The sequence below is a fragment of the Pseudophryne corroboree genome, chromosome 4 (genome assembly GCF_028390025.1).
Source record: "Pseudophryne corroboree isolate aPseCor3 chromosome 4, aPseCor3.hap2, whole genome shotgun sequence".
NCBI classification, from domain to species: domain Eukaryota; kingdom Metazoa; phylum Chordata; class Amphibia; order Anura; family Myobatrachidae; genus Pseudophryne; species Pseudophryne corroboree.
Window position 1 is genome coordinate 342,143,258 of NC_086447.1, and position 13,224 is coordinate 342,156,481.

At 47.5% G+C, this 13,224-nt stretch overlaps 1 protein-coding gene across 3 annotated transcripts in view; it reads right to left on the reverse strand.

Annotated features, from left to right (window-relative positions):
- The window catches only part of CCDC50 (coiled-coil domain containing 50), a 171,333-nt gene extending 161,476 nt beyond the window's left edge, over window positions 1-9,857 (reverse strand). Inside the window, exon 1 of one of the 3 annotated variants that reach the window (XM_063916451.1) lies at window positions 9,553-9,857. Coding sequence is in view for 2 of the 3 variants with exons in the window: in XM_063916450.1 (XP_063772520.1) it covers window positions 9,553-9,601 (49 nt within the window). In the remaining variant the exon portion in view is untranslated. The remainder of the gene's footprint in view (window positions 1-9,552) is intronic. The other 2 variants (XM_063916450.1, XM_063916452.1) reach the window with 2 other exon arrangements.
- Between the last annotated feature and the right edge of the window lie 3,367 nt (window positions 9,858-13,224).

Genomic DNA, 13,224 nt, shown 5'->3' on the forward strand with positions numbered 1-13,224 from the left:
AATAAGTAGAATCCGATAGGTTGCTATGGGCAACATCTCCACTTCTATAAAACAGCGTGTGGCCGGAGAGGCTCCAGCCCACAGGGAAAATGGCCGCCGCCGCACTGAAGGGGTTAACCCATAGCGCCCGGCGCCATTATCGGGACAATGGGCGCTTGGCATCACTGTTAAACGTACTTACGGCGCTGGGCGCGGACTGTTTAAAAGTTTGTTTAATGATGTGTTTTAACATGTCATATGTAGTGCTCTATGCACAATTGCAAGAATGCATGTTTAACTGTATTTATTTTATATTCAAGATGTGGTCATCTGTATATTTAAAGAGGAAAATGCACTTACTCTTATAGATGTCTGAATAATCATCTCTTATCCTCTGGAAATAGGAAGTGGCATGCTAATGGCCCTGTCCTAGCAGAGAGGTGTGAAGGACAATATCTTTTGATGTGTAAGTTCCTTAGAGAGAGATGCTAATCACTGGGTCTATGGGCTTGGAACTTGTTTCATGTACCTGATTTAATTGATATACGAACGGCCGATGCAGGAAGGAAGACTGTTTGTTTGTATTGTAGCCTTCCTGTTGTAATCTCAAACACTGGGTTTGCCTGGAGATGTGAATGAGACAGAAACCTTTGTATTTTGAAGCTATGCGATAAATTTATCAATAGTGAATGTTAATCTGATACCAAACGTCTGTGTCACAGGAAGGAGGATATTGTTTTATTGCACTTATATCCTTGTAAAATGTGATTTATTGGTATTTTGTAAAATAACCTGATTGGTTGGAGAAGACAGGGAGAGCTTACCCCCCTGTGATACTGTGTGGAAAATTGACATAAAAAGGAGACCTGCGTGCCTCCAGAGTTGTAGTAGTACCATCTTATTGTGCTGGAACATCTTGCTGTATGCTGTTGCCCCTAGCAATAGGGAAGAGTTCTCTTTAGAACTATTGAGCCAATAAAACATCATTGCCTCAAGAAGATTGCTTCATCTTGTGACCCACAGGGTTAGGCCAAATCTAGCCCCGTCCTCCGGCTGTCCAGGGAAGCACCTAACGTCTCCAAATTCCGCCTTCCGCCAGCTACCGGTAGAGGCCTAGCAAGTGGCTAGTGGGGATTAGTTAGCACCACACAGGTGTGGTAAGGCAGTGCGTCGGCACATACAGAGCAGAAACGTGGTTCCAAACGCCACGGCAGGTTAGGAGTTTGGTGGTGGCAGCATAAACCCGCCCACAACGCAGTGGGTGGAGTCAGTAACAGGCGGTTACTGACGGTAAGCGGGAATCCCCTATGTGGTCAGGCCTCGTGTGACTTGACCTTCCATTCTGTGCGCAGCCAACGGGACGCGAAAGCGGCGAGTGCTTTCGTACGGGACCGTCCTGTCACAGAAATTGGTGGCACAGCGGTGGGATATTCCCAGGCGGCTTTTCATCACCCGATTGGAGAAGCCGAGTTACTCAGGAGAGGAGTAACTGCAGCGCAGGAGAACGCACAAGATGGCGGAATTCAGCGGAATGTCCAAGGGTGATCTGGAGATCGTGTGCCAGGAGAAGGGTGTGGATATCCCTTCCAACGCGTCCAGAAGTGTCATGAAGGCGGCGCTCAGGAGCGTGGAGGAGTCTCATCGGGCGGAGGTGGAAAGCACTGACGGCGTCAGCATCGCAGAGGACGGCCCAACAGTGGACCTTCGTAAGGAACCGGTGAGAACCACAAGCCCCGCCCTCTCTCACAGCAGCAATGTTTCCCAGCAATCCCTAGCAGGGCCAGGATCCCAACGTCCCAGGAGGGGCGGCCCGGATACCCTAGCAGATCGGCTAGCGGAATTGGGGGAAAGGGCAACGGAGCAAGAGCGCTTGATCATCATCCAGATGTGGCGTGATGAGCGGGCACCACAGACTGTGGTACCCCGGGAGCCGTTGTCAGCTGTTGTACACAGATCGGGACGCATTCAGTTTGCCAAGTTTGCAGACAGTGATGGGGACATTGATGGACATTTGCAAGTTTTTGAAAGGACTTGTAAACTACACTATTTACCAAAGTCGGAGTGGGTGAGACACCTTGTACCCACTCTGCATGGAGAGGCCTTGGAGGCCTATCGAGGAGTGGCCACGGAGGACTGTGGGAACTACGACGAAGTCGCGAAGGCCCTCCTCCAGCGATTCTTCATCACTCCAGAGTCTTACAGGAAGAAGTTCAGAGACTGGCCCAAGAATCCTAGAGGCACCCATGAGCAGTTCGCCAACCAGCTGCGGCAGTACGTGGTGAAGTGGGTGAAGGATTCGGAAGCCACTACATGGGACGCACTGATCGACCTGATCTGCAGGGAGCAGTTCTACCGCAGGTGCGCCCCAGAAGTGACGGAGTGGGTGCTAGATCAAGAGCCACCCAGCTTAAAGATGGCTGCCCAGTTAGCAGACAAGTATGTGGCAATTCGGCCACAGGGGCAGAAGCGCCCAGCCAGCTCCAAAAGACTGCACCACCAAGGGGACCCCCCTCTTCAGCTCATCACCCCCAAAGACAAGCATCTTCCAACCCGGGTGCTCTTGGCCAGCAACCGCACCGCAGCGTCCCTGCAACTGATCAGAGATCATCGGTGCCACGACTGGAGAAGAAGTGCTACGGCTGTGGGAAAATCGGACATCTGAGGATGAACTGTCCTGCATCCCAAGCACCCCAGACTCGTGCCCCAAATCCGAGTGCTGGAGCCCGGCTTGCTTGTTTGACGAGAGGAGATGAGATTACAGAGACTGTTCCCCCTCCAGTAAGTCCGATGGAGTGTGGCGAGAGACAGGTGCACTCTGCGGAGAGAGTCACCTGCATGGCCAAACAGCCCCTACACAACATGTGGAGGCACCTGCAGCCAGTCCACGTGGGACCCCTGCAGGGGGAAGGCCTAAGAGACTCTGGGGCCTCAATCACTGTGGTGAGCCCCCACCTTATAGATCCTGCTGCAGTATTGCAGGGTCGCACTGCCAAGGTCACCCTGGCAGATGGAACAGAGAAAGCGGTTCCCATGGCAAGAGTCTACCTGGACTGGGGAGCTGGACCAGAGTTGCGAGAAGTTGCCGTCATGGATGGTCTCCCAACTGATGTGGTCCTAGGAAATGATCTGGGTGGTGGGATCGTCACTATGTTTGTTGGCGCCATTCCCCGGAGTCAAATTCCACAACCACCGTTGACATCAGCTGCTCCAGCACAGCCCAGCCCAGAGGAAAAGACTACAGCTGCTAGACAACTGCCAGCACAGCCAACCACAGCATCAACCAGCCCAGATGAAAAGATTACAGCGGCTAGATCAGTACATCGACCCCGCATGCCTTTTGCCTCTGGTATGCCTACGTCCACTAGCAACGCAGAGGATGTCGGTTCCAGCTCGTTTGATCCTGTGGGGGTGCCCAATGATGCTCCTGACCCAAGTGGTTTGTCAACTCCGGCGGTGAGTATGAGAAACCACACTGACTTTTCCATGACTGACCCCTACCAGACTGACCCTAGTAGTCCCCACCTAGATCCCCCTGTAGAGTGTCCCAATTTAGGAGAGATTGAGGGCCACAGGCAGGAGTTTAGGGAGGCTCAACTCTCTGACCCATCCCCGAAAGGCATGAGGCGCCACTCTGGCAGCGGCCTTGACAGGGTTGGGGCGGGAAGTTTGACCTGGCGGGAAGGGTTAAGGTACAGGGTAGACAGGAAAGTGGGAGGGGATAGACCAGATAGGGAATGTGTCCAACTGGTCCCCTCAGGGAATGTTCCTGCGCAACCGGTGTCGGTTGCCATCGAAACCCCTTTGGACAGTAACCCGGAGATAGACCGTACCCTGAAGTGCCTGACACGGTGCTTACCCTGGTCTGGAATGTCGGATGACGCCCAGACCAACTGTAAGGCTGGTGCCATGCGTTGGCAGCCGGGGCACTCCAGCGGTTGTGTTGTCTCTGGGCCTCTGCCCATAGGAGAACCCTTGCAGCAAGTTGCTGTGGACATAGCAGGTCCCCTGCCTGTGCGCAGTAGATCGGGGAAGACACGCAGCCTCCCTGTAGTGGATGCCACACAGGATCCAGAGGCTGGTGGTCTGGCCGCCATCACTGTGGCACAGGTAGCGGACGAGGAGGGAAGAGTAGGCCTAGGTGACAGGGTAGGTTTCCCGAGTCATAGGTCGACGGAGGAGGATTGGAGGGCAGGTCTGACAGTTAGGGCAGACAGTTGCCAGATAGGTATGACGGAGGTGCAGTGCCTGGGGCACCATGTGGGAGGAGACAGGGGTAGGCCCAAACCAGAGGGGGTGGAGGCAACCAGAGGCTGTCCCCGACCCACATCACCCAGACCGGTACTGACCTTAGAACCTGTAAGGCCCTACGGACATGTTGTCATTGACTTTAGTCCTGTAGTGAACCCCTTGACAGAGATGGCTAAGAAGGGCATTCCCAAGTCAGTGGACTTTGCACCCGCTTGCGAGTTGGCATTCCAGTCATTGAAGGAGGCTCGGGTACCCGCTCCAGTGCTGATGGCGCACATTCTTGACCAGGACTGTGTGTTACGAACTACTGCGCCACTGCACGGACTGGGAGCAGTACCGAGCCAGAAAGAGCCATATGGGCAGGAGCACCCTGTGGCCTGTTTGAGCAGAAAACTGCTATGGTGGGAGGTGGGGTATGCCACAATTGGGACACCTTGGGTGGCACTTGTTTGTAACCGGCCCCCCACCGTGGTGACTTACCACCCACCTGTTAGGTGGCGGCAACCTACATTGGGGAAATTGGACAGACTGTTGCGGTGGAGCCTTGCTCTTCAGGTTTATGACTCTCATATTATCCACAAGCAAGGCAAGGCTCATAGCAAGACGGATGGACTGTCACGTCAGGAGGAGCCTGAACCCCCAAAGAACTCCCGGTAACCTCATTAAGGACTGCGGGACCAGGACCCAAATCGTTGGGACATGTGTCCCTGGTTGACCCGCTTGAATGGGGGGGGTGGGGGGGGGGGGGGGGGAGGGGAGTGTGGCCGGAGAGGCTCCAGCCCACAGGGAAAATGGCCGCCGCCACTCTGAAGGGGTTAACCCCTAGTGCCCGGCGCCATTATCGGGACAATGGGCGCTTGGCATCACTGTTAAACGTACTTACGGCGCTGGGCGCGGACTGTTTAAAAGTTTGTTTAATGATGTGTTTTAACATGTCATATGTAGTGCTCTATGCACAATTGCAAGAATGCATGTTTAACTGTATTTATTTTATATTCAAGATGTGGTCATCTGTATATTTAAAGAGGAAAATGCACTTACTCTTATAGATGTCTGAATAATCATCTCTTATCCTCTGGAAATAGGAAGTGGCATGCTAATGGCCCTGTCATAGCAGAGAGTGTGAAGGACAATACCTTTTGATGTGTAAGTTCCTTAGAGAGAGATGCTAATCACTGGGTCTATGGGCTTGGAACTTGTTTCATGTACCTGATTTAATTGATATACGAACGGCCGATGCAGGAAGGAAGACTGTTTGTTTGTATTGTAGACTTCCTGTTGTAATCTCAAACACTGGGTTTGCCTGGAGATGTGAATGAGACAGAAACCTTTGTATTTTGAAGCTATGTGATAAATTTATCAATAGTGAATGTTAATCTGATGCCAAACGTCTGTGTCACAGGAAGGAGGATATTGTTTTATTGCACTTATATCCTTGTAAAATGTGATTTATTGGTATTTTGTAAAATATAAAAATTAATAGAGGCGCTCATATAATCCACACACCATGTTTTCACAGGTTCAAAAAACAACCAAAGAATCAATTAAATTAAAAAAAAATTATATATTTATTGTTCACAATAATCTGATAAAAATACCCTCTAATATAAATAATTCATGAAAGTTGTTATTCATAACTATCCGAATTGCCACATGCATATGTTTCAAATTGTGTAAAAATACATAAAAAATCTAGGCTATAACATTACTATATGTAGCATAAAAAATTCCCACTGAACTGATGGAGTAAAAGTTCAAAGTGTAACAATATGTTACAATCCTTTTAGAAACACTGTTGCTGAAAGTTTCTGAATGTAGTTCCAGGATAAGACACAGTAACTGTAAGTTTCAAGAATGAGCTTCAATAAAGATTGATGGCATGAAATAACTGTATATAGAGAAAGGTTACCTCTCCAGAAAGGGCTGGTGAACACGAGCGTCCCCGGGTAAGTCCAAAGTTTTGCCCCGTTTGTTTGTGCAGCTGGAGGGTACTTTTGAAAAAGTCACGGGTCACGTGACGAAACGCGTCAGGACTCCTCCCCTACTTTCTTCTCCACTGAACACTTGCTCCAGGTTGCTTCCAGGACACAGCTTTCCTGCCCGAATTCATCTGCGGCAATGACGGGCGACCTCCACTGACCTATAACCTAACCGTGGGATCTGTGCGACGGTAATTACCGGCTTCATCATCCTCCAGCCCGTTGACTCCCGGCGGACGGTGCACGTCCAGGTAGTCTGGGAGGAATCTCACAGTGCAGCCTGATCTCTGCGGATAGCGGTTCATCTAGCAGCATCACGTTCGCTGCCCGTTCCTGTCTGCACGGCATACATCGGGTGCCAAACAGGAGGTCAAGTGAGGAATAATTAGCGGCCAGCGGATATATTATACACGGTACGTACCCTCCAGCTGCACAAACAAACGGGGCAAAACTTTGGACTTACCCGGGGACGCTCGTGTTCACCAGCCCTTTCTGGAGAGGTAACCTTTCTCTATATACAGTTATTTCATGCCATCAATCTTTATTGAAGCTCATTCTTGAAACTTACAGTTACTGTGTCTTATCCTGGAACTACATTCAGAAACTTTCAGCAACAGTGTTTCTAAAAGGATTGTAACATATTGTTACACTTTGAACTTTTACTCCATCAGTTCAGTGGGAATTTTTTATGCTACATATAGTAATGTTATAGCCTAGATTTTTTATGTATTTTTACACAATTTGAAACATATGCATGTGGCAATTCGGATAGTTATGAATAACAACTTTCATGAATTATTTATATTAGAGGGTATTTTTATCAGATTATTGTGAACAATAAATATATAAAAAAAATTTAATTTAATTGATTCTTTGGTTGTTTTTTGAACCTGTGAAAACATGGTGTGTGGATTATATGAGCGCCTCTATTAATTTTTATACTTGTCCAAATCCATAGGAGTATCGCATATCTCCCTATAGCGGCGGACGTATTTCCACACTATCAGTTCCAGGTTCATTCAATTTGAGATTGATTAGTTAATTGATAAACACAGGCGCAGCAAAAGGTTTCTTCTTGTTTTGTATGGTTGTATTTTGTAAAATAACCTGATTGGTTGGAGAAGACAGGGAGGGCTTACCCCCTGTGATACTGTGTGGAAAATTGACATAAAAAGGAGACCTGCGTGCCTCCAGAGTTGTAGTAGTACCATCTTATTGTGCTGGAACATCTTGCTGTATGCTGTTGCCCCTAGCAATAGGGAAGAGTTCTCTTTAGAACTATTGAGCCAATAAAACATCATTGCCTCAAGAAGATTGCTTCATCTTGTGACCTACAGGGTTAGGCCAAACCTAGCCCCGTCCTCCGGCTGTCCAGGGAAGCACCTAACGTCTCCAAGTTCCGCCTTCCGCCAGCTACCGGTAGAGGCCTAGCAAGTGGCTAGTGGGGATTCGTCAGCACCACACAGGTGTGGTAAGGCAGTGCGTCGGCACATACAGAGCAGAAACGTGGTTCCAAACGCCACGGCAGGTTAGGAGTTTGGTGGTGGCAGCATAAACCCGCCCACAACGCAGTGGGTGGAGACAGTAACAGGCGGTTACTGACGGTAAGCGAGAATCCCCTATGTGGTCAGGCCTCGTGTGACTTGACCTTCCATTCTGTGCGCAGCCAACGGGACGCGAAAGCGGCGAGTGCTTTCGTACGGGACCGTCCTGTCACACAGCACTTTAGTAAATATACCCCTTAAGGGCCCTACACAGCGATCCGCCGCCGAGCTGGCCGACGGCGGATACGGCCGACTCGGCGTGGCGGGGGGGGCAGTGACAGATCGTCCATACAGGCGACGGGGCACCAGCGATGAACGAGCGCGGGGCCGCGCATCGTTCATCGCTGGTGCCTCCACACTTAAAAGATATGAATGGTATCTCGTTCATTAACGAACGAGATCGTTCATATCTTTGAGTATTATCGCCCAGTGTGTAGGGCCTATTAGAATGAAATGATAGGAGGAACAACATGTGGGATCCAAGAAAGTATGGTGTTAAAGATGGTCTCAAATTGTACTATAAAAGCGCTATCAAACAAGCTTTACATCAGCTGTGCCTTGCCACAACATACATAGGACTGGAGGATCTTTAGCAAAGCTTGGAGATAAAGTACCAACCAATCAGCTCCTGTCATTTTACAGGATGTGTTCGAAAAATAAAAGTTAAAAGCTAGTTAGTTGATACTTTATTGCTGTCCACTTTCTCTAAGATTTGATAAATCTCCCCCATAATGCCACACATTTACAAGATTTCACACTTCCTTACTGTACCTCATCCTTTAACCACATGTGACCATTCAACATCTTTCTGCAAATTACTGTACAACTGGCTGATACTCATAAAAGCCCATTCCATATTGAAAATAATTAAGTAGCCTAACCACAGTATAACAACTATGAAATAAACTTCACAGTCAGGACCTAAACTCAATTGTGCCACCATACAAAACCACACATTTGTTACATTTTTTTCACACTGGGTTATAAAAAAAATAAAATGTATTACTTTTTGTTTCTCAACACAAGATCAAATATTTAAAAAGCCAAAAAGTAGGTCAACTGGGTATGGACAGAATTGACCCCAAAGTGTTTGTGTAGTAGAGGACTTAAATACTGGAAGTGGAACTGGGACAGAGGTGAGCTACAGTACTGTAAGTTATTAAACATTCCCTGTATAGTGCTGCATAATACCTTGCTTTAGAAATCTTATTACAAATATTGGGGTATATTTAGCAAAGTTTGCCAAGAGTCGAGAGATAGAGGGGCATATGTACTAAGACTTGAAGAGAGATAAGTGGATGGAGATAAAGTACCAGTCAATCAGCTCCTAACTGCCACGACACAGGCTGTGATTGAAAAATGACAGCAGCTGATTGGTTGGTACTTTAGTTCTCTCCACTTTATTTCTCCAAGCTTTCATGCATCTAGTCAAATTATTCCATAAAATTCACACTGCTAAAACCCATCACTAACCATAAAGCAAAGAATGAGAAACCACATATAAAAACTCACTTTACATAGAAGTCTCAGGAATTGGGAAAACACAGCGATTTGGGCAGCCGGGCCACCATGTGTACCTGTGATAATACATGTAATAGGGTTACACCTACCAGGCACAAGCCACCAGGGGCCTATCGAGGCAAAGAACACCGCAGGTAAAGGGGTTAATAAGCTGCCAATAGAACAGGTTGCTCATTTATCCTCCCATTTCCCTGCCTGGTTATTACCCCGCTGGGAACCGGCTGCTACCTACACGGAGCAGGGCAGCAGCAGAAGCTGCCCATCATGCTGCAGAGCATTACCTTCCTTCACTCCCGGCAGGTTGGATTTGTCGATACTGATCTCAGTCATGTCTGTGGTGCGCTGCCAGCACCCCAGCAGTGGCGGCTCTGTGCCCGGGCAGCGGCAGCAGGAGGTTATCCGGTCCGGTGGGCACTGGCTCAGCTGTGCGGGCGGGAAGCTGTCATTGGCAGTGAGTGGGGTCCCTGACACTGTGACTACATCGCACCATCAACGAGATTTGTTACCAGGAAAAGCTACTCCAGGATTGTACGGCAGGAGAGGAAGGACAAAACGCATTCAGGGCTGGGCTAGCTAAACAATTGCCTGACGTCATGTTCCCAATGCTAACACAGGAGGTGGCAGCTGGAAATTTAACTCATCCAGTGCTGGTTTAAGACGCATTAGTGCTAACAGTGCAACTTAGTGCTGAGTATGTTACCCCTTCTCCATTGTGTGGTTCCTACATTTTATTCCTTCTTGTAGTTATTTAACATTTTTATTTTTATGAACATCTCTAATGAAAGTAAAACAGGACTCAAAATTATATTTGGATTTGTCATTTGTTGGTCAGCTCCTGTATTTCCAGTTGTAATATTTTTTTCTTTTACATAATTACACATTACAAGGATTCAGGGTTGGACTGGCCCACAGGGGTACAGGGGAAACCCCCGGTGGGCCCCACTGCCTGTGGGCCCTCCTCCTCCTCCTCTAGGGATCAGATTCCAGACTGTGCACTAGAAATATACAGTATATTTATGTTACATTATACAGCACAGGACTATGGTCTACTTTCTAGAGTGTATTACTGTTATTATATACCCTCCAACATTTTACACACAAAAATCGGTACAAACTAGAAAAGGGGGCGTGGCTATGGGTAAAGGGGGGCGTGGTCACGGCCCTTTTCCTATACTTTCAATGGAAGTTTAGAGAGCCAAAAATCGGTACAGACCATTAAAAAAAGGTACTGTACCTATTAAAAAGGTACAGTTGGAAGGTATGTTATTAATCTGGTACATTATCGTGAATGCACTAGCAATATTTACTATATATATTTTTAAAGTGGCCCAGACAATGTACACTCTCTATTGGTTAACAACAGTAATATACTGTAAAAAATGCACCACACCTCTCTGGTAGCTAGCCACACCCCCACTGGATGCTAGCCACATCCATGTGCACGGGCCCCTAACACAGAGCATTTCCCCGGTGGGCCCTTCATGCCCCAGTCGGACACTGCAAGGATTTGAAAATGTCTTTGAAATACAGTAGTGTGTTTACTTTATTTACATATTTGGTACATATTTATTGCCGTTGCCAACAGTCCCTGGATACTAGTACATGATTTACCAGTAGTTCTTCAAGTGCAAGCATGCCCTGGCAGCCATTAAAATTGGGCATACTGGGACATGTAGTGTGTTAGTAAAAAATCCTGATATTTTTTACTTGTTATTAACCATTCATACCCCACAACCACCACTCAGAGGTGTAACAGAGGCTGCTCCACCGCCCCCGCCCCCCCCACTGCCCCCCCAAAAAGGGGGGGGGGCTGATTTTTTTGGGGTGGGGGAATCTAGTTACCTTAGTGAATACAGCCACAGCGGTCCCTTGTGCTGTTTGGCACTATCTCAAGGTAGACCCAAGCTGTGTGTCTCCCTGATATAGTAGTACCATCCCTAGTTAGCTAATGCCCATACTTGGCAACTTTCAAGCAGTCACCTCTGGGAGGGGGCAGTCAGGTCGGCACAGCAGTTTTGGTGCAATTCCGACTAGTTGAAAAGTCTCTTGCTACTACATCTGACAGCCTGTGTGTTTAACATTCGAAAAATCAGGGTAGACATGTTTCATGCGATTTATCACATCTGGCTATTTGCATCTGCCTGGAAAATTTAAAAATTACTTCAGTCCTCACAAGGCGGACGCTATTAATTTCCCCACAGAAAAATAAAAAAAATGATGAATACTGTGAAAATAGGAACATGTACTTTCCCTGATATTGTTGCTGTTCTCAAGGGCTCATGCTAACAAGATAAGATCTTGAAACAATGTATTTGTAATAAATAAAACTTCTCTCCTATTCTCTCTATAGGGGGGTACTCAAGGAGCGATCGCTGCTCAAAATCTAAGCAATCTGACTAGATTGCTTAGATTTTAAGCATGATCGCTCCGTGTGTACCCCCCACAGCGATAGCGATGCGCAGCCCCGCGCATCGCTATCGCTGGTGCTAGATTGGCCAAGCTAGCAGGTCGCTCATTTCACCCGCTGGGTGAAATGAGCGCCCCCCCCATCTCCCCCCGCACACTCAGCACACATCGCGCTGTGCTGAGCGGTGGGATAGATGTATGCTGAGCGGTTCGCTCAGCACACATCTCTCCCACATCGGTCCGTGAGTACTGGCCTTAACTCTCATGCCCTGAACAAGCCACTTCCCTATATAATGCATCCCTTACTTCTTCTCTTGACTGTCACTCCAGCAACCACTATTCACCCTCGCAGATTAACGACTCAACCCTGGCACACCAAGGGGGTCATTCCAACCCGTTTGCACGCTGCGGTTCATCGCTGCGGTGCGAACGGGTCAGACATGTGCAGTGTCCTCAAAGCGCATGCGCATCGTTGCCCAGCGAGCAATGACCAGAAGAAAGGAGAAAGTGATCGCTAGCGCAATCGCAAGAAAATTGACAGCGGGGAGGCGTTCCGCGGCGGATTCTCACAATTTTCCGGTCGTGGAGATCCGAATGCAGGCGTATCCAGGCGTTGGGAGTGCGGTTGTCTGACATCAATTCCGGGACCTTCATCGCTGGATCCATCGCACAGGGTAAGTAACTGCAGGGCTGGTCTTGTTCTGCACAAAACTTTTTTAGCATAGCAGGGCTGCACAAGCGATCGCAGCCCTGCTATGCTAAAATACACTTCCCCATAGGTGGCGTCTAGTTGATCGCACGAGCAGTAAAAAGTTGCTACGTGCGATCAACTTGGAATGACCCCCCAAATACGCCATTCTTTTTTTTGTGTGGAGGGGAGGGAGAGAAAAGGAGCAAAAGTTTCTGGAGACTTTGAATTTGAATGATTTCAGAGTAGTACTTACCTCCTGTATTAGTGATATTAGTGTCCATTTTTTGGACCTTACAATCTATATGGAGGATCAAAGAATGTGTATAAAAAACTTTATTAAGCCAATTGATAGTAATTCTTTTATTAGGGTTCAGAGTAGCCATCACCCCAATTGGTTGAGGTGGGTGCTGGGGAATCACATTAAAAGGAACTGTTCCCATCCTATGGTGTATAAAGATCAAGAAAATGATGTAAATCAAAACAAAACAAAAAAACAGCTTATGGATAAGGGTTATGAAAAGGGACATTTAGATCAAATTTTCTCAGAAGTAGAGATATTAAATAGGAAAGATCTATTAATAAAGAAACTAAACAAGCAAGAAGTAGAAGACTGGGGTATCTCTTTTATAACCACTTATAAGAGAGCATAAGAAAATAGCAGCAGTTCTAAAAAAAACAAAAAAAACCCATTGGGGGGTATTGAGAAGAGACCCAATATTAAAGAAGATACTTCCGGCGATATAAAAAGAATTGCTGGTAACTAGCGCAGTAGCCGCAAAGCAGAGTATGAGGACACGTATTAAATCTAAAAGTTTTTTTTAAATGTGGTCTATGTATAGGCTGCAGGAATTGCAAA